We start from the raw sequence: 21,292 nt of genomic DNA, 5'->3' as shown, positions 1-21,292 counted from the left end.
CCTGTTGCCTGGCTGCAGACAAAGAGCATACAATGCAAGATAGTTACGCGACGTCTTCTTCCTGATCAGCTTTTCAGCATTTCTTTTACTACTATTGTGAATCAGAAGACGTAATTTAAAATCTAAATTCCTTTAACCTCATTAAGATATGATTGTATGGTTTTCAAAATATAATATATAATGCAACACACATAAAAAAATGAATGTATTTTATACTGTACTATATTAGGAAATGAAATCCAATTATATTTAACACAAATAAAAATTCAGCTGTTCACTTCCATTCTACAGTATACAGTCTCCACAACATCTGTAATCAAGTAGCACTTTGCAGGATATTAAATCACCTTTGTCCAGTCATGGCATTTGTAAATATATTGACCATTACAGAATTTGGCTTACTTTCAGACACTATGGTAAACCAAAGATGGCTGGCACCGCAGCATCTCGTTGCATGTTCTTTGTAGGTGTGTGTCTATGTGAATTATTCACGTTCTCAATAAACTCATTTGGTGGCACAGGCTTTCAATCTCATGAACCGATGTGCTTACTAATTGTTTTAATTCGTAATAAATATACTAAGGGGCCATTTGTTATTTAAAGAAGAGCGAGGAAAAGAAGAAGAAAGGATTCGCGCCGTGTTTGTGGCGTTTTAGACCCGCTGGTTCTGGGTGCGTTTGTTTTAAGTCACATATTGCCCCGCAAGTTCATTTTGAACCAATGGGAGCCAGGGCGAGACAGGCCGAACAACTAACCAAGCGCTTCCACCTTATGACAGACTTTCTCTTCCTGGATTGACTACAAATCGTCATCGTTTACGCGGGTTTGTTTGGCGGGACTGAGCTAAAGAATCAGATCGTCCATTGTCTAATCGGTAACACAACTAGAATACAATCATTTACGTGTTGTTCTCCGACTCGTCTTACGATGTTACGTGTGTTGTTTTAGCTAGCTAACTGTTAGTTAGCCGTCGCTTGGGACGTGTTTCGCTGGCTGGCGTTGAGAAGCGGTCTTTAATGATGAATGATGCGTTTATTTTGTGCTAATAAAAGCGTTCTTTATTGTTTACTAGCAGGAATCATGCAGTTCGGCGGGAGAAGACGGAAGCTGAACATCAGCCCCCAGACGGAGCTGTACGCTCATGCGCTGCAGTTCTACGTGCAGCCTCCTCTTGAAAACATGGCTCTCAGTGAATTTGAGACATTTGCTGTGGACAGGCTGAAATGTAAGACCTCGGTTTAATGACGGTCTGCTGTAGAAAACGATTTCTCTGCTGTTGGGAAATGCATGTTAAAGTGTTGACATTAAATGTTGTGTTTTACTTTTAAATGCTTCCGCAGTGTTGAAGGCTGTTGAGGCTCTGGGAGTGAGCCAAGTCAAGATGTCGGAGGAGTACTCTAAGAAGCTGGTTATTGAGTCCAAAGCGCTGAGCTTTCCCCACAGACTCGAGGATGTGAGTGTGTTTAAACACTGCAGGCGTCGAAACAACACAACTTGGCTATACACCGTATTCCATTGTATTTGTAGTTGGATAATGACACAGATTTGCTCCTTTTTTTTAAGTACACATGCCTAAAACTAATGCATTCTAATACAGGGGTGCTGCTGTGCTGTTTCCATTTATATTTAAATTATGTGGATAAAATGAGAGAATATAGCAATGCAAAAAGAGAAAAGTGCTCAGCAAGTGTGTTTACGTGTCAAAATATTTCTGCATTACAAACTCATCCATGTTGTAAACATGTCTGAAGTAAATATAAATGTGTGTATTTTCTTTTGTTTAGACTGGAGCATTGAAAACGAACGAGTAGTGAGAGCCGTATTTTAGTGTTTAACCTGTTTCAATCACTACAGGACGACAGAAAATCCCAGAGCGGACCAAGTGAATATGATAAACGAAGAAAGGACCACATCTCTCACTTCATTCTCAGACTTGCCTACTGCCAAACGTAGGCCTGTAGCCACAATGACATATTTGCTGCAAATGCTGGGTGCATTTTGGGATCAATGATTGTTTCTAATCATCTTTAAGGGAGGACCTGAGGCGATGGTTCATACAGCAGGAAATTGATCTTTTCCGCTCCCGCTTCAATACCTTGGCATCGCAACAAAAGCTTGAATTCCTCCACAGAAATAATCTGCAATATGACACGGTACGTTCTTCCATTGCTGACGTGTTTTGAACGTTTGTTTGCTACTTAAAAATATAAATAGGTTCACTCGAAACACAAGTTAATTATCAATATTATTAAAAGTTGCGAGCCATGCGTCGCATCCATTGCAACATGCTTTCAAACGTTGTTTTCACTAGATGGCGCTGTTTGATCTCTGCAAGACGACATGAGCCGATCCTTAAATAGTGATCGAAATCATTTTTATTTGTGAAATGTACAGGAACGCACTTCCTCAGCGACATGTGAATCGTTACTCTGTGCTAGTTTCTATTTTTTTACCGTGTTGCTATACCAAACTAAAGAAATCGCTGACGTGCTCTCATTGTCGATCTTTGTTTTCCATGAGGCCAAACCTTCGCTATGCTAATACTGACGCGCTGCTTCTTTTCACTGAATCGCTTTCCTCTTTAATAACTTTTCAGATCAGCGCAGAGGAGAAGAAATCTCTGCGCGATGAACTCATCAACTCCAGTTATGGCGTCAGTGGAATCACTGTGGAGGATCAGGACTTCTACAAAGTGAGTCACTCCTCTCTGTCTCTCTCTCTCTCTCTCTCTTATGAGATTGAATGTAATGATGTTATAACCAATAATATTCTTGATTCCTATCCCTTTAATTCTCACATAGATGATGGAATTAGGTAACAGGCTATATTCCAGATTTTGCAACAGTGACGATTGTGAATAGACATGCAGGAAATGTTTTTTTCACTTAAAACTGTCCTCTTTATTTTGTGTTAAGTGTGTTCCCTTCTCCATTGGAAGGTAACTTGAACATAATTATACACATTTGAGTTTTAAAGTAAAGCAGATCTCAATCTCAAACATACTCCTCTGACTTTATTAAAAACTGCTCAAGCACAGTTTAGTTGATTTACCTGGATGAATTAAACTGTCTGCATAATTTGGGCCCAATTTAGAGGCATCTTGAAGTAAGAATTGGGATCACACACATTTCCTCCACTCTTTCTGATAGTGTCAATTTAAGATTGGTTGAAATGACAGAAAGAGCTTCAGTGATTTTGGAAAGAGAGGGATATTCTGTCAGATGTAAATGTACATTTACAGCTTAGTGATTATCGTCTTGTTCTTTGAGTTAATGTAAATCCTATTCCTTTTTAACACCATTGGAATAATTCTTATTCCTTAGGTTGCATTTTAAGCAACCACATTTGTCTTGATGCCCACCATGCATGCAAGCTGGGCATTAGTGCCTCTATATTTTGAATGCATTAACATAAAGACATTTAACTTTTATTTTAAAGGTTCCCTTTCAAGATGCCCTGGATCTGCTGAGAACCAGGAAGGCGTATCTCAAAGCCGGCTATGTTTATATCCCTCACCAGGACATTGTCGCCATTGTGCTGAACGATTTCAGAATGAGGCTTTCTAAAGCTCTTACAGTAAGTGTCTCCAGCTCTTTGTCTTCTTGAAATGTCCAATAATGATTGCAATGCATTATTACAGAAAGCTCACGTGCAAATGAATGTGTTTGTTTAAGCCACTTTAATGCAGGTCCAGTATTTGAATGCATTTGTGTTTAAATCTATAGTTGTATGCTTCACAGTAAAATGCAGTCCAATAGACCAACAGCTCCGAACGAGAAAAGCATAGCGGAATTTAATGAACATCCTTTTTGACATTCTTCACATCTTTGTTTTGCATTGTATTTTACAAGGCTTTGTGAAATGTCCACTTTTGGTGCATATAATTTATCCAAATACGTTAAATCCACAAGGGAAAAAAAATATTAGTGCAGCCTGTCGTGCCCCGAGGGAAGCTAGAGGAATGCAGGGTTCACACGAGGGGACTAAGTATGCACGGTACGGACATAAAATGACTGGAGGAAAGACTGGGGACAGCGACTTGTTGTTGTCCCTGCAGGCGTGTCTTTTTTAGGCTGCAGAAGGGGGGGGGTCTACGAAGGCGCAATATCAACAACACTTGAGCATCGCAGAGAATGCCCTGCAGGATGTGCAGCATGATGTTTGAGTAACTAGAGGCATTCTTTATGCTACATGTGAGGAGACAGGTTCACCGGGATGAGGGGTTCTGCCCAGGGAACCGGAGAATCCGTGTTCATCAACCAGGCAGTACCATAATCCATGAAAAGAATCATTCTGTTAATGAAGTGAATGAGATCCACAGTGCACGGCAGGAAGGATTCATTATTCCAGTGCTAAAATATGTGTTTTGAGTGGAACGTTTTGATCGACATATCACACATTATCAATTGAAATGGACATTTGACCCAACCGAGGGAATATTTTACAGCATTTTGTTGTGATTTTTCACACCCTACTGAAACAAATGGTCAGAGACCAAGACAAGCTGTGACGGATGTGATCAGTTTTTGAAATGGGAACCATTTCACCCGAGAGAGTGATTTTCTGGATAACTCAGACAATGTCTGAGTTATCCAGAAAATCTAAAAAAGTGCTTTATAAACACGATTCCACGAGTCCTTTCAGTGTCTTACACCTGCATACAAACAAAATCAGCGTGCTATAGTTCTATTATTTTTTTCACCAAATTACACATCCAAGATCCGACCATTAGCTATAGTCATATGGAGAGGCAGCTTTCACTTTCATGCCTTTTTAATGACACCTTTTCTACTGTGTCCTCTCATTGTCCCCAGCGGAGTGGAATAACCATTAGACGGTAGTAGAACAAAAACAGTCAAGATGGCGCCGTTACAAGAAAAATGGCTCTGGAACGCCGTTTCGTTCCAACAGTTAGTGGTCCGGATAATTACCTCGAAATGAGAGAACGGCAGAACTCGACCAAGTTGCTCTTTTTATGTGTTTGTTTTTAAACCTGTAAAATAAGGGCCTGTCCCACGATGGAGGACTTGTCCTGCACACGAACACCGTAAACAATGTCTTTCTGTACTACACTGAGAACAAAACGCTGTCGGCCTTCACAGACGGCAATGTTCAGAGTAGAGTCTTATTTTATTCCCAGGGCAAAGTGTGAACTTATTTCTCAGAAATGAGAACATATGAAAAATATTCGGGGAGCTTTGAGGCCCACGTTTCTGTGCACGTATTCTGGGATCAGATCAACTCTCGGAAAGTCCGTTTGAGCATTCTGAGAGTCGAGCGTAGCCACGTTTTACATCCAGGCAAATCTTATTTACCTTTTTGCTCAATTTGAATTGTTTGCTGTTGCACACGCGTGGTTATGATGTCATCTCCTTTGCAGCTGACCGCCCGCTCCTTACCAGCGGTGCATTCTGATGAACGGCTCCAGCCGCTCCTCAACCACCTCAGGTAAGCAGTTAACAATGTTGCTGCCACTTTAACAGCATTCTGTGGAAATGGAGATTGGGAAGGGTTTATTTTGGGGACAACGGACATTGGAGATTTGTCCAGATGTGTGAACTTGTGGGTACCAAGCTCTGTTTAGAGGAACACGTCGCATCAACCTTAAATGAACAGCATGACTTCCTGGGTGAAGGAAGTCATTTTGCCAGGTTGTTGTGGATTAACCAATAAAACATAACCCAGTATGGAATAGTAAAGTTACCAGTTTTAACATCTTGTATAATTTGGTACGTTGAGGAAACGCAGCCTCTAAGTTTTTATTAATATTCCTAAAATAAATAAATCTGAATTGTCACGGCCCTGTTTTTTGTGTTTGTTTTAGTCATGCCTATGTGGGGCAAGATTACAGCATCCAGAAAAATGTTGGGAAGATCTCTTTGGAGCAAATCGATTTGGTGAGCAGCATCGTCCATCTTTGTCAGGCGGCAGGTTCGAGCGGCCGTTTGCTTGGGGATGTATTCCGTTAAGGGCCAGAATTAGTTTTTAGTTTTATTTTTAGTCGTGGGTAAATTAATCAATGGTTTAATATTATGTTTAAAGTAAATCCCATAGATTAAGAATACAAGTAGTTAAAGTTGTAGATCCGGTTCTCTTACTGCGTGTCTGTTCTTCAGCTTGCAGGAAAGTCTTTCCCGCTGTGTATGAAGCAGCTCCACCAGGGCCTGCGAGGGAGCCACCACCTCCGCCACGGTGGTCGTATGCAGTACGGCCTCTTCCTCAAAGGGATCGGCCTCTCTCTGGAGCAGGCACTGCAGTTCTGGAGGTCAGAGTTCATACGAGGCAAGGTGGATGCAGACAAGGTAATGGCGACGGCGTGAATATAGGTACGGAAATGTTTTTGGACTTATGGATCACATGTTGGTTTTGTGGATTGCTAGTCGGCGTGATTTTCATTATTTTCCACGATTACGCAGATCTAACTTTTCTCTAGGAGGTTTTATTATACAAGTGATGCGTTTCAAGCTCTTCTCACGCATCCGTAGTCCACGCTGTAGCCGCACCGAGTGTCCTGCCAACAGCACGGTGACAAGTTTCAATCCGCTATTAATAGCCTAATCGACACTGAAGGCAAAGCTGTGCTCGACAGACAAAGAGACGGGACCCGCTCTCGAATGCAGGTCCTGTCAAAGATGCCCTGAATATCAGCTTCTATGATGACGGGCTTCCCGAGTCCCACCAGTAGAAACGGCAGCGTACAGCAACAGGAAATCCACCCAGCCAAGGTGAAAGCTTTGTCAGTATGTGCTCCTTGCCACATCTACATGGGATGGTTGGGGGGGGGGGGGGGCAGTGCTGTCAATCCACATTACTGTAGTGTTTTCCTCCGAGGCGACATGAATGTCAACATCTTGTAAATACATTTCACATTGTTAGTAATCGTTGGTTGCAAAAGGAACAGCGACGATGCGTATGGATCCGCTGCGTTCTGTTACAAGAGGTCCGTTCTGCCGGCCTCTGGTTCCGCATTTCTGAGGCGGCTTGGTGGAAAAGCTCATAAAGAAGATGCGATGTGCTGCACAAAAAGCCAGCGCTGGCAGCGGAACAGTGCCGGCCAGATTGCAGCTTTATAATGATGTATGTGCTACGTCAAAGACCGCACTTTGTGGCAGGATGCACAAAGCCTGCTCATTAGTATGCAACAGGCAAAGAGAAAAAAGATGGGAGGCAGCGATGCCGAAAGGAAGGCTTGGAGGAAGAGGCCATGTAAAATTGGACTGGAGTCGGTGGGAGAATTGATGAAGTCGACTTGGTTTATCCGTTTTTCTTACCGAGGATGTTAGCCTATTCACTTAGAGGAGTGTCTGTTTGAACCACATCTTGTTGCCTTGGGGGGCGAGAACAGCTTGTAAACTGCTTGTTTAATAAATGTAAACTTCAGATTAATTTATTTGCATCAGCCAGAACCATTTTTCAACCACTCTTATAGCTTAGCTACAAATTAGAATCCTGAGTGGTTGTTGTTGTTTTTTTGTCAAAGGTAATAGTCAGTGGATTTAAAAGTAGCCTGCCAGGTGTTAAACTATGTAAATGAGAATTTGTGGACTGTGGATCTTGTTTCGTGAGGAATTCACTATGTGAAAGCAGGTTTTAGATTATTCTTAGTTATGAAGGCTACTATCATCAGTAGACGAAAGAAAAAATACGAAAAGGAAGGAGGATCTTATCTAATAGTAAAACAGTTCAACAGATACACACCTGGAAAAAACCTTTAAATCCCAGAAGCATTTGAGTATTTATTTCCCCCAAAGATGAGAGAGAAGACGAGGGATCAATGACGCTCTGGATGCATTGGCACAATACAAATATTTATAATGCAACAAAAACCAGAACCTTGGTTGAGACCCTGAGCTGAACAGTTAGTAAATCTATATTTATAGCGATGGCTTTTGACATATTACGGTGCAGCAACAGCAACGGTCTGTGAAACTGTTTTACGAGGTATAAAGCACACTGACACAATTTTAGGTTTGGGAGCAGCAGGCTTTTCAGTGTTTTAGGTCCTTTGCAGTTCTTATTCATCGCTGCTGCCTTTTTGTTGTGCAGTGTGTGCAAATGGCCCTATAAAAACCACCTTTTCCAGCATTTTGTAGACCCTGAACGTGTTTTGTTTACACGTTCCGAAAGGCCGGCAGTGCAGATTAGGAAGCAAAGTATTTTTAATGGTTTTAAATACAAATGCAATTGGAGCTACAATACAAGCATATCAGTTACCACGGACTCAGCCTAAGAAGCAATGCCAAGTGCACGCACACACACACACACACACACACACACACATAATCCCTTTGATCCTTTGATTGTGTCCTATTTCTCTGTCTATCGCCGCAGGTTTTTATGAACGTGTCCTAGAGTCTGGGGGATGCTAGCAACGTAGCCCCCCAAGCTAAGGTGTGCAGGAGAAGCGCTGTGCTCTGCTCCTCTAATGCATCTTTTGTCCTTGTGTTTGCATTTTATGAATGCCCTTGATACGGGGGTCGGCTATATTGGAGAATATTCAGGACTATCTGAAGTGTAGGAATGCAAGTTGGTTGTGATTTAAAGGATGACTCGTCTTGCGTGAGAAATAGGACAAGTGGAGATGAAATTGCAAAGTGCATCGGACAGCATCTGACGGGGACGAACAACTGAGAGGAATCTGAATACAGTTATTGAGGACAAATTAAATGTGTTTGTACGTTCACCCCGTATCGGTGTGGGTTCTCATTGGTTCTCCGGCTTCCTCCCACCACCAAAAACTAGAAACCGAGGTGAATCGGACTCCCTAACATTGTGTGTGAATGAGAGTGAATATTTGTCTTTGTGTGGCCCTGCGTCAAACCGGCGACTTGTCTAGGGTGTACCCCACCTCCTGCCCAATGCCAGCTGGGATAGGCTTCAGCATAAATCTGTGACCCGGATCAAGTGGCTGAAGACGAGTCGATTTCTGATCGTCTTATTTTATAATCTGATGTTTGATATATAAATTATAGCTTTATCAGCACATTCAGCAAGAACGTAAGTGAGACCTCCAGTCCCACCTGGAAAATGATGTTTGCTACCTTACCATTTGTAAGTCCTTTTTAAATGTGCTAATTATTTCACATAATACATAATGAGCATACTTTAATGCCATTGGAGTTTCAGACTTTGTTTTAATGGAGTAAGAGGTTGTTAATGAGGAAATGGCTTTCTGGATCCTTAGGAACTCTTTGTGATTAATATTTAATTGATTGTACTTAAGGAAGATTTTATGGACTTTTTAATTGCGCTGCCGCTTGTCTCTTTAGCAGCTCGAATGGTTTTGTGGCGTCATTACTGTGTTATGATGGGTGCAGTGATGAGTGTTCTGCCACTGTGTGTATTACTGTTTGATTTTTAGAGGACGGCTCCATATAATTCATTCTTTATGGTTGCACGTAAGTGCTGTGCGTATAAAAAAGGGTTTATGGTTGAGAATTTGTGGCAAAAAGTACGGAGGGTTTGGACAGAAGATAACGTGAAGGCTTGTATAAGTCAGGCACCTAAAGTTTATTGATACGGTTCACTTGTGCCCTTCCTGACTTTCATGTTTTATTTTATTTTTGTCAGGGTGCATCTGTAATCGACAAATGTCTTGTAAAAATAACAATTTAATGTATTCAAATCAAACTGAAGAACACAAGTTTTCACAGGTTGTTCCTTTTCTGGTGAACGCTGGATAATAAGAGAAAAAATAAATGAACTCCTCTGGGAAGTTTAGACGGGGCGACTCTCATTGGTCGAAATGCCAAAAAAACGCATGGACATAAATGTGTCATCAATACCTCCCAGCGCCGTGCCGTTTTTGACGGGGATCAGCGGAACACGTTGGTAACTTTCCACGGTGTGCACATTCACCTGAATCAGTTTCTTCCTTCCCCAGTTCGTTTACCTAAAATTATAGTTTTCATATTGTTGAAAGTGCTCGACAGGACAAGGGGCAGAAAGTATGATGGGAAGATGGTCACATTACAGGATCCATAACTCGACTATCTCGAGTGTGTGCTGCTGCAGCAGCTCCTCTCTAATGGCTCCATATTTCATGTAGGAAAACACCCTCTCAAAGCTGACGTGATATATGACGATGTCTCTTTTCACCCCAACCATGTCCCGCTTACACTCTCGTCCCCACTAATGCCTTCTCCGTCTCCCCCCCCCCCCCCGTCTTCCCTCCCCGGCTGCAGTTTGACAAAGCATATGCCTACAGCATCCGCCACATGTTTGGCAAAGAAGGCAAGCGAACCGACTACACCCCCTACAGTTGCATGAAGGTGATTTTGTCAAACCCACCCAGCCAAGGCGACCATCATGGTGAGTCGGCAGCTGTTGGAAGGAGCCATTACCCGTGTGACGAGCCACCCAGCTGTCATTATCAGGCCTCTTGTTTTAAAACTCTGGCTTTGGGGACAGTGATGCATCTGATTGTGGACATAATTACCAGACTCTTTATGCATGCTAAATATTTAAACAGACATGCTGCTTGCTTAATATGTTTATAACTATTTGCCTTGATTCATTTTACTTTTGTAGGATGTCCCTTCCGACACAGCGATCCGGAACTGCTGAAGCAGAAGCTTCAGTTCTACAAGGTGTCCCCCAGTGGAATCGTTCAGGTGGGTGCCGTCCCCTCAGCACTGAAAGGGCCATCACTAGTCCTCTGGATTATATTTCTCCCCTGATTTTCTTAAACTCAAATATAAATGTATTTTGTTTATGGGTTTTTTATTTTTATTTTTAAAAAGGTGAGTCTTAGAGGCCGAGTCTTGATAATGTTTCATCTGCTGTATCTAAAGTGTAGAGAAAACAACTTGGCACTAAACACCCCAGGACATCTGACAGACACCAACTTGTTACTGACTCCTTAAGAAGACGTACGTGTACATGCACGCACGCACGCACGCACGCACGCACACACACACACACACACACACACACACACACACACACACACACAATGTGCTGACACTGGCTTTGTCATGCTGAGCGCAGCGAAATACTGAGAATGCACTTGCATCTGTTCTTTAAGCTAATGTCAATGTGAAAATGCTGATGTTTATTGGGTGAGATGTTGTAATAATGCGCCTTCTTAGTTTAGGTTGCTGTCGGGCTTACATTTTCCAATTAACATTAAAAATAAAGTACAGATGATTGGGCGTAATTTGTTTTCCATCGATTTGATCAGAAACAAAGCCTTGGGCACATTTAAAAATGACCTGACAAGGTGGAAGATTAATTTAATCATTTATTTTGACTTTGTTCGTAAAACTAAATGTCAACAACACAAGAATACCAGAGCAGTTTGAGATTTTCACAATATACAAAGATTGATCCCTCAATCAACAAAGCTCAATTTTTATTCACTGAAATCAAAGTTGCATTGATTGTTTGTTTATTTCCCCCCCGCCCCAGTTTTATTTTTTTTTACAGGGCAATATGACACAATAGTGGTTTATTCCTGAAAAGACAGATGTGTATGCTAAACCATCAGGATGTGTGACGTCTGCCGTGTTTGCATGAGACACAATAGAAATGAAGGCCTCAGCACAGCTAGCGCTTTCCCTTCATTATCTGTCTTCTTTTTTTTTTTTTTTTTTTAATTTTTGAAAATGTTCCTGGTCTGCCATTAAAGAAAATAATAAAGCCTAAAATATCTGGCAGAGACTAATAAACGTTGAGCGTACCTGTGGGAGAATCACAATGGAGATGGCCTTCAGTTATAAGGGGAATAATGAAAGCGTTGGATACAGAACGGTCTGTCTCTCACACAACCCTGGAGTTGGTGCAACAGTCTGAGAGTTTATGACGCAACCAGAGCCGAAACTAAGGAAGGGATGAAATTGTTAAATTAATCCCTAAAAGAAATCTTTGAGATTTACAAGAAGTTAAAATCAAAGAATTGAAGAATGTGTGTGGACTGAAAGCTTCTTTAATTTTTTTAAAATAAAGGTACTGTCACAGTAACAATTCAAAAGAGCAGGAACCGATTCAAAGATAACGCATTGTCCTTGAACTGCTCTTCGTGTTTCTTGCAGATCCTGGAGCTGGTTAAAGGAATGCACTACCAGATGGCCTGCCAGAAGTACTTCGAGCTCACGCACAACGTAAGTGTTCAGAATCATCGGATGGAGATGTAACCGTGGCGATGGAAACAAAAACTGTTTTATTGTGTCGCGTTTTTACGTGAAACTGGATCTGGGATTTCCCAGATGGATATGTTTTTCACACACACACTGAAGTTAACTTTAAAGACGATGACGTGGAATTCGGCTCCTACATGTATGTACAGTGTTGTTTATCAGATGCGCCCACTGTGAGAGATAAAATGGTTTTGGCGGGAGGATCATGTTTGTAAGAGGTACGGCTCAGAAATCCCAGGAGCTGGAGAGAACGAATCGTTTCAACAACCCCTGCAGAGTCGTTTTAATATTTGTGCAAAGCCATGAATAAATGCCCTTCAAGTCATTTAATTTTCTTTCAGATAACTCCTCCTCTCTCGTGGTTCAAAGGGTAGAAGTAACAGTGAAATGGGTCTTTAGTGATCTTAATTTTGGCTTTGAAAACATCAAACAAAATAATGTAATTGTTTGAAGCTTTTTGAAAAGGTCGCAGGAAGAGTTTGAACTTCTGTTAATTGGCTCATAGATTTTTACTAACCGTGAGCGATTTTGACATTTTATTTCTCGAATGGGGCATTTCGTCTCCGTTCTGTGATGAAACGCCAACGACGATGACTTGGCGCGCTAATTTTGTTTTTGAAAACCTGCCGTCGCCATTAATGTTACTAAATGAGTAGATTGTTCATGAACTTCACGCCGTGTTCAATGCAATGAATCTCATTACAGGTTCAATAGCATTGAATCGCTTCACGGCGAACGCGCCACTCCTCAGAAGCTTAGCCGTTTCCTGTCTTGTGTTTCTGAGCAGATCGAGGATGCCAATTTCTCGCTTAGTCATCCAAATCAGTACTTTATAGAGAGCCAAAAAGTGCTGGGAGGCGGCAAGGACATGAAGAGAGACACGGACGCGCCACAGAGATCACAGGAAGGTGCTGCTTCCAGAGCATCCAGCGCCGCTCTGGAGCAAACGGCAAGCGCTGCCGAGGCTCCGGCGGAGTCGACGGAGGAGCTGGACTCTTTCTTCCAAGATGAATGATTTTTTTTTTTTTTTTTTTATGTGTATCTTTCTCTGAATTCAGTGTGTATTAAAATTTCCTATCTCCATTACCGCTTCATCTTATTCTCAACATGATCAAATGCTGCTTAACGTAGGGGCAACATTATGGAGAACTGAACAACAGACAGCCTTTAAAAGACGTTGAAATGTATTATTGACCTTTTAAGGGAGAAGAACATTGTTAATGTTGTCGTTCGACCCGGGTGTGAAATCCTCTCAGCGGTTCGTTCGGGCTCAACTGGGGATTGTTTAGCCGAAGCCTCGGAGCACGGCGCTTTGGCAGTGGAGGTGCTTTTGGGGGGGAGTAAGGACTAGAACATTTCCCAGCTGTCTCAAAAACAATGTCATTGTGTTTGCTGGCAGGAGTTTGGATGAATGGTGGCAGAAGGATGGATGAAAATAAACAATTTCCACAGCTGTATTATGTTGCCTCATAGCACACACAATGCGACTTCTGCACGGCGCTCGCGGTCAGGAGGAACCCCCCCCCCCCCCTCTCCCCTCTCTAACGTCTATCTAATGTGTGAATTGGGTACAAAGTTGGGAGCAGCTGCTTTGACTTTGTTCTTTTGGAGCTTCCACTTCTATTCTCACAGAACGCCTCGCAAGATTTCTGACTTCTGATCCGGTTCGACGCACCGAACACGAACAGACAGGACGGAATGTTAGGAATCCTCCTTTGAATGAAAGCCTTTTGTAATTTAATGATTTTTAATTGGAAATCTAATTCTATCTCCCAGAGGGTGTCAGTTTTTTTTTTTTTTTTTATCACATGCTTATTTGCTCTGCAGGCCTTTCAGTTTTCAAGCTTTCTGACACAATCCGAACATGCACCAGAGCTGCATGTATTTGGAATTAAATGAAGTTCAAATCCAGGCGCGGTGCTTGACATGGAGAGAATTTATTCGGTCTAATAAGGAAACTGGATAACAGTGCACAGCCGGGCTCCCTTGATGTTTAGTGTTGGTTTGAGCTTGATTACATTTGACAAAGCGGGCAAATTCTGAGACTGGGCAGGCAGTGCTCTGTGATGGCGCCCGTCTCCAATCGGCTTTACAGTCGGTTGTGAACTTGCTTTATCTAGTCTCATCATTTACCTCTCTTCACAGGCCAAAGGGGTTCTTGGGGACAAGATGTTTTATCTGACCAGGCAAGAAACGTAATCCCAGCGTGTGTGACATGAACCCCGTATGGTAGCTGACATGCAGGGCCAATCCGTGCATGTCAGCCTTCCATTGCTGCTTTACAAATGTGTTGCAATCTGGAGCTCATAAATGCTGCAAACATAATTGTCTCAAGTGCTTTTGCTTTACAACAGCATTTTCAATACTAGAATGAACCAAAAAAAAAAGAAGCAAACTTTAGGTGCATTGCAGAGAATAGTTTAATAATGTGATAAAACACCAGAACCAATCAAAGGGACGTTCTTCAGTAGTATTTGGTACTCAACCTTGACTCCATTGTACGTCTCTATTCAGAGGATGGCTCTTATCTTTGTCGTCTTCTCAATGCGATGTCACCCAGGGGACCACATTTGCATCACTTTGATTTATTTGCCAGGGGTGGCTTGAGTTAATTCAAGCATTTGTATGTTTTGTTTTGTATTCTTAAAGAATAGAAAACATCCCTGTAATGCAAGCGTCATGCTCTGCAGCCTTTTCTTTTTGATAACTTTCATTCCACATTTCAGATCTGAGGCTCTGGAGTGTTTCCCTGTTAGAGGGAGGACAAATAGATTATTTTGGGACTTTGGGGGAATTCTTGTAAAATTAATTTATTAATGTATTTATTTTATACAAACGCTTGAGAAACCATGGCCCGCGGGCACCGCGTTGGTGACCCCTGGTCCACAGGGATCTCAAACCAGACAAGTGAGTCCACAGCCCGTCCCAGACGTGAGATTAGATTGAAGGTTTATTGTTTCTGTTTCGGGATTTATTTATTTTTATGTTTTTATTTCTAACGCCAGAGAAACATTTAGATCGAGCTTCCCTGAATTTAGCGGTAGCCTTTTCTCCAATTCAACCAAAACCAGCCGGGTTAGGTCCTCCTTGGACCCGGAAGTTGGTCCAGTAATGACGTAGCAACGCGCTGACTCGTAGAAGGGCGGTTAGCCAGACATGCTAACGAATGTAGCCCAGTGTAACCGGATGGTTGGCTTGGTTGCGCAGGCCTTCCTTGCTGGGGGGGGGGGTAATTAGGCAGGCAGGTGTGGGAGGGAGCACCTGTAGCGCGTTAGCCACTGATGAGGGGGGGGGCGTATAGACGCTCCCCCCTCTCTCGGTCCTTGTCCCGCTCTCTCTGTCCGGCTGAAGGGAGCGTCGGCTGGGTGCGGTCAGTTGCCTTTTCCCCGTCTTGAGGGCAGGTTGGCCCGCGGCCGTCGTGTTTCTGCTCTTTCCATTGCAGCATATTGATCGGTTCCACCGGCCATGTCAAGGTCTCAGATTTTAGCCCGGCCCGGATGGGCAAGATCAACATGACCACCTCCAGACTGGTTGGAAAGCCGGGTCGCCGGGACGCCATCGCAGAGTTTGGCGGTTCTGAGGTTAGTCTCTTCTCTTCTTCTCTACATCAACCAAATGTGCATTGCTGGGATTATTACTCAGGTTTGGATTCCTCTCCTTCATTTCTTCCTGCAGATGGTTGGACCCCTCCAGGTTACATGGCTCCTGAAATGGTCCTGAGGAGCGGACATGGGAAGCAAGTTGACCGGTGGGCCCTCAGCGTCATTCTGTTTGAGTTTTTAACGGCTCAGCTTCCATCCAAGCCGCGCTTAAACAAAGACGTGTACTATTCCATCGTTCATGGTAAGACTCTTCAGATCCACAGCACAGCAGATCTGAAAGTGGTCTTGGGAGTGGAGGAGGAGGAGGCGATCTGGCAGGACAGCCAGGACGAAGTGGTCTGCCTACGAAAACTCCTGCAAAAGACAGAGCAGGAGCTCGCTGAGGCAGGGCTGAATGCCCTTCACCACAGGGAGGCGCTCTGTGAGCTGTCCAAAGTCAACTCCGCACCTCCTTGGAGGACAGACGGCTGCTCAAGGGAATAGTTGAGCAGCAGCGGGGTGAGGCTTCCCGGAAGAAGCAAGATCTTATGGCAGTGCTTGCTCAGGAGGAGGACGCCTTCCAAAGGGAGCTCCACGAGCAGACGGCAAGGCTTAAGCAGGAGCTGCTCGAAAGGAGCGAGGAGGAGGTCCAGTCCCTGCCTCAGGTGAGCTGGCTCATTTTAGTCTCACATGTCTACAGATCGTACCTGCAGTTCTACACCGAGCTGCAGGACAAATTAGAGAAGGTTCTCCATCAGGAATGCACTGCTCAGTTCCTTCAGTCATAGATGGCACAGGGGGGCAGCGAGAGCCCTCATGCCTCTTAGTGTCCTCTGATTGCAAAGGGAATCTTGACTTCTCTTTATTGTTTGAAAGGATCCCCATTAGCTGCCACAAAAGTGACGAACTAGTCTTCCCGGGGTCCACACACAAAGACAACACAAAACATGATGCACACGATAATCACAATTCACTTAACAACAATAATCTAAAAGCAATAAAACATTATAAAATTATAATCAGAAATGTTTAAGAAGTTATTACGTTCATGCTAAATATTTCCATACTCTCATATTTAAATCTGTCTTTTCACCTCACGTGCAGTAATATGTTCTAGACTGTATTTATTGACGGTTGGACTCGTTCCTGTCTTTAGAGTCGTGTGGCGTGCAGTGCCGCTCGGGGAGCTGCAGGATCCGACTTCCAGGTGCAGAATTTGCTTGGTAAAGGCACTTTTGGGTGAGTCGGATAAGAAGTTTTTTGTTCCTACCGACTCTCTTGATTCTCTCTCCAGTCACGGAGGATGCTGACGTTCTCTTTTGCCTCTCGTACAGGTCTGTTGCCATGGTGAGCAGCAAGGCAACGGGTCAGCGCTTTGCCGTGAAGTCTGTAAAGCACGGGTTAGTGTGTCGTCGTCCCCCCCAGGCTGGGCTTGGACCGAGGCATTCTGGCCTTCACCAGAAGCCCATTCATTGTCTCCATGCCGTGCTCCTTTCACACCAAGACAGAGAGCTGCATGGTGATGGAGATCATGGAAGGTAAGTGTGTTGTTGCTGATCGGTCGTGTAACAAGTGTTGTGTGTAGCGCACGTTAACACTTCATGTATCGAGTACACGTTTGGACCCAACAGATCTAATGGCTGACTGTCTCTGTTCTCTGTCTCCTTCTGACCTCGTAGGGGGTGATTGTGGTCGTCTGCTCCAAAGGAATTGACCCCTTCCATTGGACCTGGCCCGCCTCCATGTGGAAGAGACGACCCTAGCGTTGGCGTATATCCACGCCTACGGGATTGCCCACAGGGACCTCAAACCCGAAAAGTGAGTCCACAGCCCGCCTTGGATGTGAGATGAGATTTAAGGTAGACGGGTAAGTCTGAACAGACAAACCCAAACTCCCATTTGACAGGAGCAGAACGGTAGCTGCTTTGTTAGCGGCGCTCATTTAAATCTCCTTTGTTTAAACAGTTCGATTCATGGTCAGGGCAATACCCTGGAATCTTCCGATTTCTTTTCCCTCTATTTTGGACTGATTTTCATTACTGGGGCGTTTAGAGGCGAATACATTTGGATCAACGTAATAACAGCTGATTTATTTGGTGATATTTAATGTTTGTTTTTTTCTGTGTTCTCTACAGTCCAGCCGCCAAAAGCCCAGGAGAAGAGATTAAACATGCCATTTCTGTCTTTTTCAGGTGCTTCCAACAAAAAGTAAAGAAGGGGGCCTCCAAGCGCCTACGGGCCTGCCTATTTCCCTTTGTTAAAACGAAGAGGAAACCTTAACATCCCTCTGGACCTGGACCCCTCCGATTCTAAACCCGCGGCTGAACCCGGACTCCACGACTATGAGCCCTCTGAACCTGGATGTTTGCCAGTTACTTTTAAATAAACGTTGCGTCCTTCAGTTGTTTGTTCATTTTTACACTAAATCTAGTTTCAGCAGTGGCGGACATTTCAATCATATAAACTATATCCCCCCCCCCCCCCCAGAAAAAAAAGAAATACTGCATAAAGCACAAGTGGGACGATTTGCTAATCCTTTTCGATGTACTGACTGAGATCGGCATGCATGAAACAAACATGTCTAGGAAAGGACGACAGGCAGCCAGGCTCATTATCACGTTGGCGATACGGGACACAAGGGGGGGGGCAAATAATTGCATTATATTTTCCATTTGTTTTACGCAGCATTCCCTCCTGTCTGGAGTCCGGATGGGAATTTAAGCACTTATAGGATCATTTATTTCACATCTCACACACAAACTTTAATCATTGCTGTTTTTTTTCTTTAAAAATTTAAATGATTGAATTCAAATGTGTTTTTTTTATTCTAGCTGTTCCTGAAGTTCATAATTCACATTCATTTCTGTGAGCGAACACATTTCTACTTTCATTTATCATTGTGCATCAATGCGGTGCAGAGTTCAAGCGGAACTACAAAATCTGCCTCACAAAGCAGGAGCAGCGTTAGTGGCAGTCTGCATGTGGCAGACGTCGTGCTCCGTCACAGGTGAACTACCCCCAAACCCATTTTACGTGTCTGTTTGTCATCCTATAGTCAAGTATATTTGAATCAGTGGTTGTCTTTCATCGCTTACTGAACTCGCATCGCTGTAAAGGTTCTCTCCCTGCACAAGCTTTTGATATGCAAAATAAACCACATTTTCACTCACGCAACCTTGACTTCGCCTGCCAGCTTCATCTGAAAGGATGATTGGAGGAAGCGTTCCCTTTTGTTTGACTTGCATGCTTTTCATATGTGGAATAAAAGAAGTAGAACAGAGTAAACATGCAAACTCCCCTTCTGGTAGGGAATCATTTTTCGCTATGGCTGTGAGGAAACAACGGTGCCTTTGAAAGACAGACAGTCACATCAAATACAGTGAAATCGTCATATTGAGGTACATATATTATGGTTAGGATGTACCTGTTGGCCTGACTCTTGATGCCAGATGGAGGTGTCAGTTCCACTCCCATCAGCATTTGGTGCAACTCGCGTGAAGCCTGGCAAGCTCTTTTAATTTGATGCTGGTCTCTTGATAAAGCGAAAAAGTACAAGAGAAAAAAAATATCTGCGTGCCAAACAATTCTCTAATCATGAAGTCGGAAAACAAAATTAGCTGGGAGAGGTGTCAAATCTGATGATTGCAAAATGGGAGGCAAATTTCCCGCAGCTGTATGTAAACTCATCATCGCTCCCCGGGGTGTTGTCTTATTAACCTGACAGATGTGTGTGAGGCGCTGCTCCTGTGATTAACTGCTCACACACACTCCTCACTCTCTCTAAGCTTCACCTGCAGCCATGCTGTCGCTTCCTGTTTGACTAGACCTAAGAGAAAAAAAAAAAGGGGGGGGGAGCTTAGTCGCTAAAAGCATCCCAACTCCTGCTTGCTTTGGTAAGAAGGTTTTAATCGTTGCCACTCACATCTGAGTCTTCTATTGCTTCCTGATTTGCCTGATTGAGTTTAGATGGAGTTTTACACATTCAGCATTCTGAATTCTGAATTTAAGGAGATTGCAGTGTTTATTAACTTTTTTATATAAAAATATACTGGGTTACTGTATGTCAACTTTAACAGAAAAAACAATCAAATTGCTTTGACTTTTATACGAAGCATATTAACCCTTTAAAGCCCACACCATGAAGTAATCGTCAGAACCCGCAATTTTTTTGGAAAATAAGGTCTTAATGGAACCTTCTGAAAAATGTGTCAAAAAACCCCCAACATAATAACAATAATCCATAATTTCATGGAAAATGCAGATGTTGGCTTGTTCTGAAATCCTGAAAGGCAATGTGTATCAAATATGATATGTTTGGCAATAAAGGGTTAATGACTGTCTCTTTGATGATGGCTCAACAAAGAATGCTGCCTATTTGCAACCAGTTAAGTGGATTCTGATACGTCTTAAAAACACATCGGCAGCCAAGTGTGACACTTCGAAAGCGAAGTGGAAAGGAAACCCCCTTGTTAATGGTGGCAATTGTGGAAGTCGGGACTGTGGGATGCTGGGGGAACATAATGGCCCTGACAATCAACCATCTGAGTGCCCATCCTTTATCCCTACGGGGGGGTGTTGACGGAGCGCTGGGGCTGGCTGATACTTCATGAGCTGACACAGAAAGGTCTGTGTCAGGAAGATTATAAGGATTCAAAGCATGGGAGTGTGAGGAAACAGAGATGGGAGCAATTCCATGGATTTCCTCCTTGACGTTGATGGATTGATGAGCCAAAGTACACAGCAGTCAACCACATTGCTCCTTTTTATGCCCTTACCTTCTTTAATGGTGCCCTCCTGAAGGGACATGCACATCTTGGCGAGTTTCATCCAGATAAGAGGCTACAAATGTGGACACTATAACAAAACGATGGCATTCGATGAACTCTGCACTGGATTTGTCATCGTGAGAACAATCCACCCTCTGGGCCTGTCAGGTTCACACAAATGATTCACACCTTTAAATCAATTAATCAATGTCAATGAACATTTAGTTAAAAATCAATCGTTTTAGAAATGGTCTGGTTGAGTGGGAGCGTGGGGGGAGGACAGGGGACTCACCTTTCTCTCACAGCTGCATTGGCTAATTTCTTTCTTGTCATTCACAGCTTCAGTGCCCCTCAGGGAGCAGAGCTTCCACCACTGAGATGCATTTTTCTTCTTCACGGGGCCCTCGCCATAGAGAATCCGTTTTGCCAAGCTCCATAACTGTTTGCACTTTAGTATCTGAGCTGCAGTAGGCTCCACATGTGTACAGCAATTTTCGAAGAAGCTACAAAAATACTTTACTTTCAAAATGACATCAGCGTGATCCCTTTTTTTTTGCAATCATGGTTCCGATAGGTTTGTTTGCCCTCTTGCATCAGACTTTATCCTTTCTTTTCTATCCTTTCATCCTTATAAAATAGATGCCGTGTGCCTTTCAGAGGAGGACTGACTTATGTTTCGGATCAAACCTGCATGACCCAGTTGAGCTTGAGCTTCAACTCAGACTGATGACCTGCCGTCCTGCTTCAGAATTTTCTGGCAATGTGCAGAATTCATGTTTTATCTCAGTCACGGCAAGTCGGCAAAGCA

General features: G+C 43.3%; 1 protein-coding gene across 1 annotated transcript; it reads left to right on the top strand.

Annotated features, from left to right (window-relative positions):
• The first annotated feature begins 1,080 nt into the window (after window positions 1–1,080).
• Window positions 1,081–13,152, top strand: LOC137912999 (DNA primase large subunit-like). The gene is made up of 13 exons (XM_068757132.1): window positions 1,081–1,225; window positions 1,341–1,449; window positions 1,842–1,949; window positions 2,033–2,153; window positions 2,597–2,692; window positions 3,439–3,576; window positions 5,381–5,448; window positions 5,825–5,897; window positions 6,117–6,302; window positions 10,185–10,311; window positions 10,531–10,613; window positions 12,033–12,101; window positions 12,925–13,152. The coding sequence occupies exons 1-13, from the start codon at window positions 1,081–1,083 to the stop codon at window positions 13,150–13,152; spliced, it is 1,551 nt and encodes a 516-aa protein (XP_068613233.1).
• The last annotated feature ends 8,140 nt before the right edge of the window (window positions 13,153–21,292 follow it).

This window comes from Brachionichthys hirsutus, unplaced genomic scaffold (assembly GCF_040956055.1).
Source record: "Brachionichthys hirsutus isolate HB-005 unplaced genomic scaffold, CSIRO-AGI_Bhir_v1 contig_796, whole genome shotgun sequence".
Taxonomy (NCBI): Eukaryota; Metazoa; Chordata; class Actinopteri; order Lophiiformes; family Brachionichthyidae; genus Brachionichthys; species Brachionichthys hirsutus.
The sequence above is the reverse complement of the archived record's forward strand: the minus strand, read 5'-3'. Positions and strand labels throughout refer to the sequence as shown.

Excerpts from the sequence above, each read along its gene's own strand:
- LOC137912999 (XM_068757132.1), top strand. The coding sequence starts at position 1,081 with ATGCAGTTCGGCGGGAGAAGACGGAAGCTGAACATCAGCCCCCAGACG. Across the intron at positions 2,154-2,596 it reads ATAATCTGCAATATGACACG|ATCAGCGCAGAGGAGAAGAA; the intron begins GTACGTTCTTCC and ends ATAACTTTTCAG. Across the intron at positions 10,614-12,032 it reads CCCCCAGTGGAATCGTTCAG|ATCCTGGAGCTGGTTAAAGG; the intron begins GTGGGTGCCGTC and ends TGTTTCTTGCAG.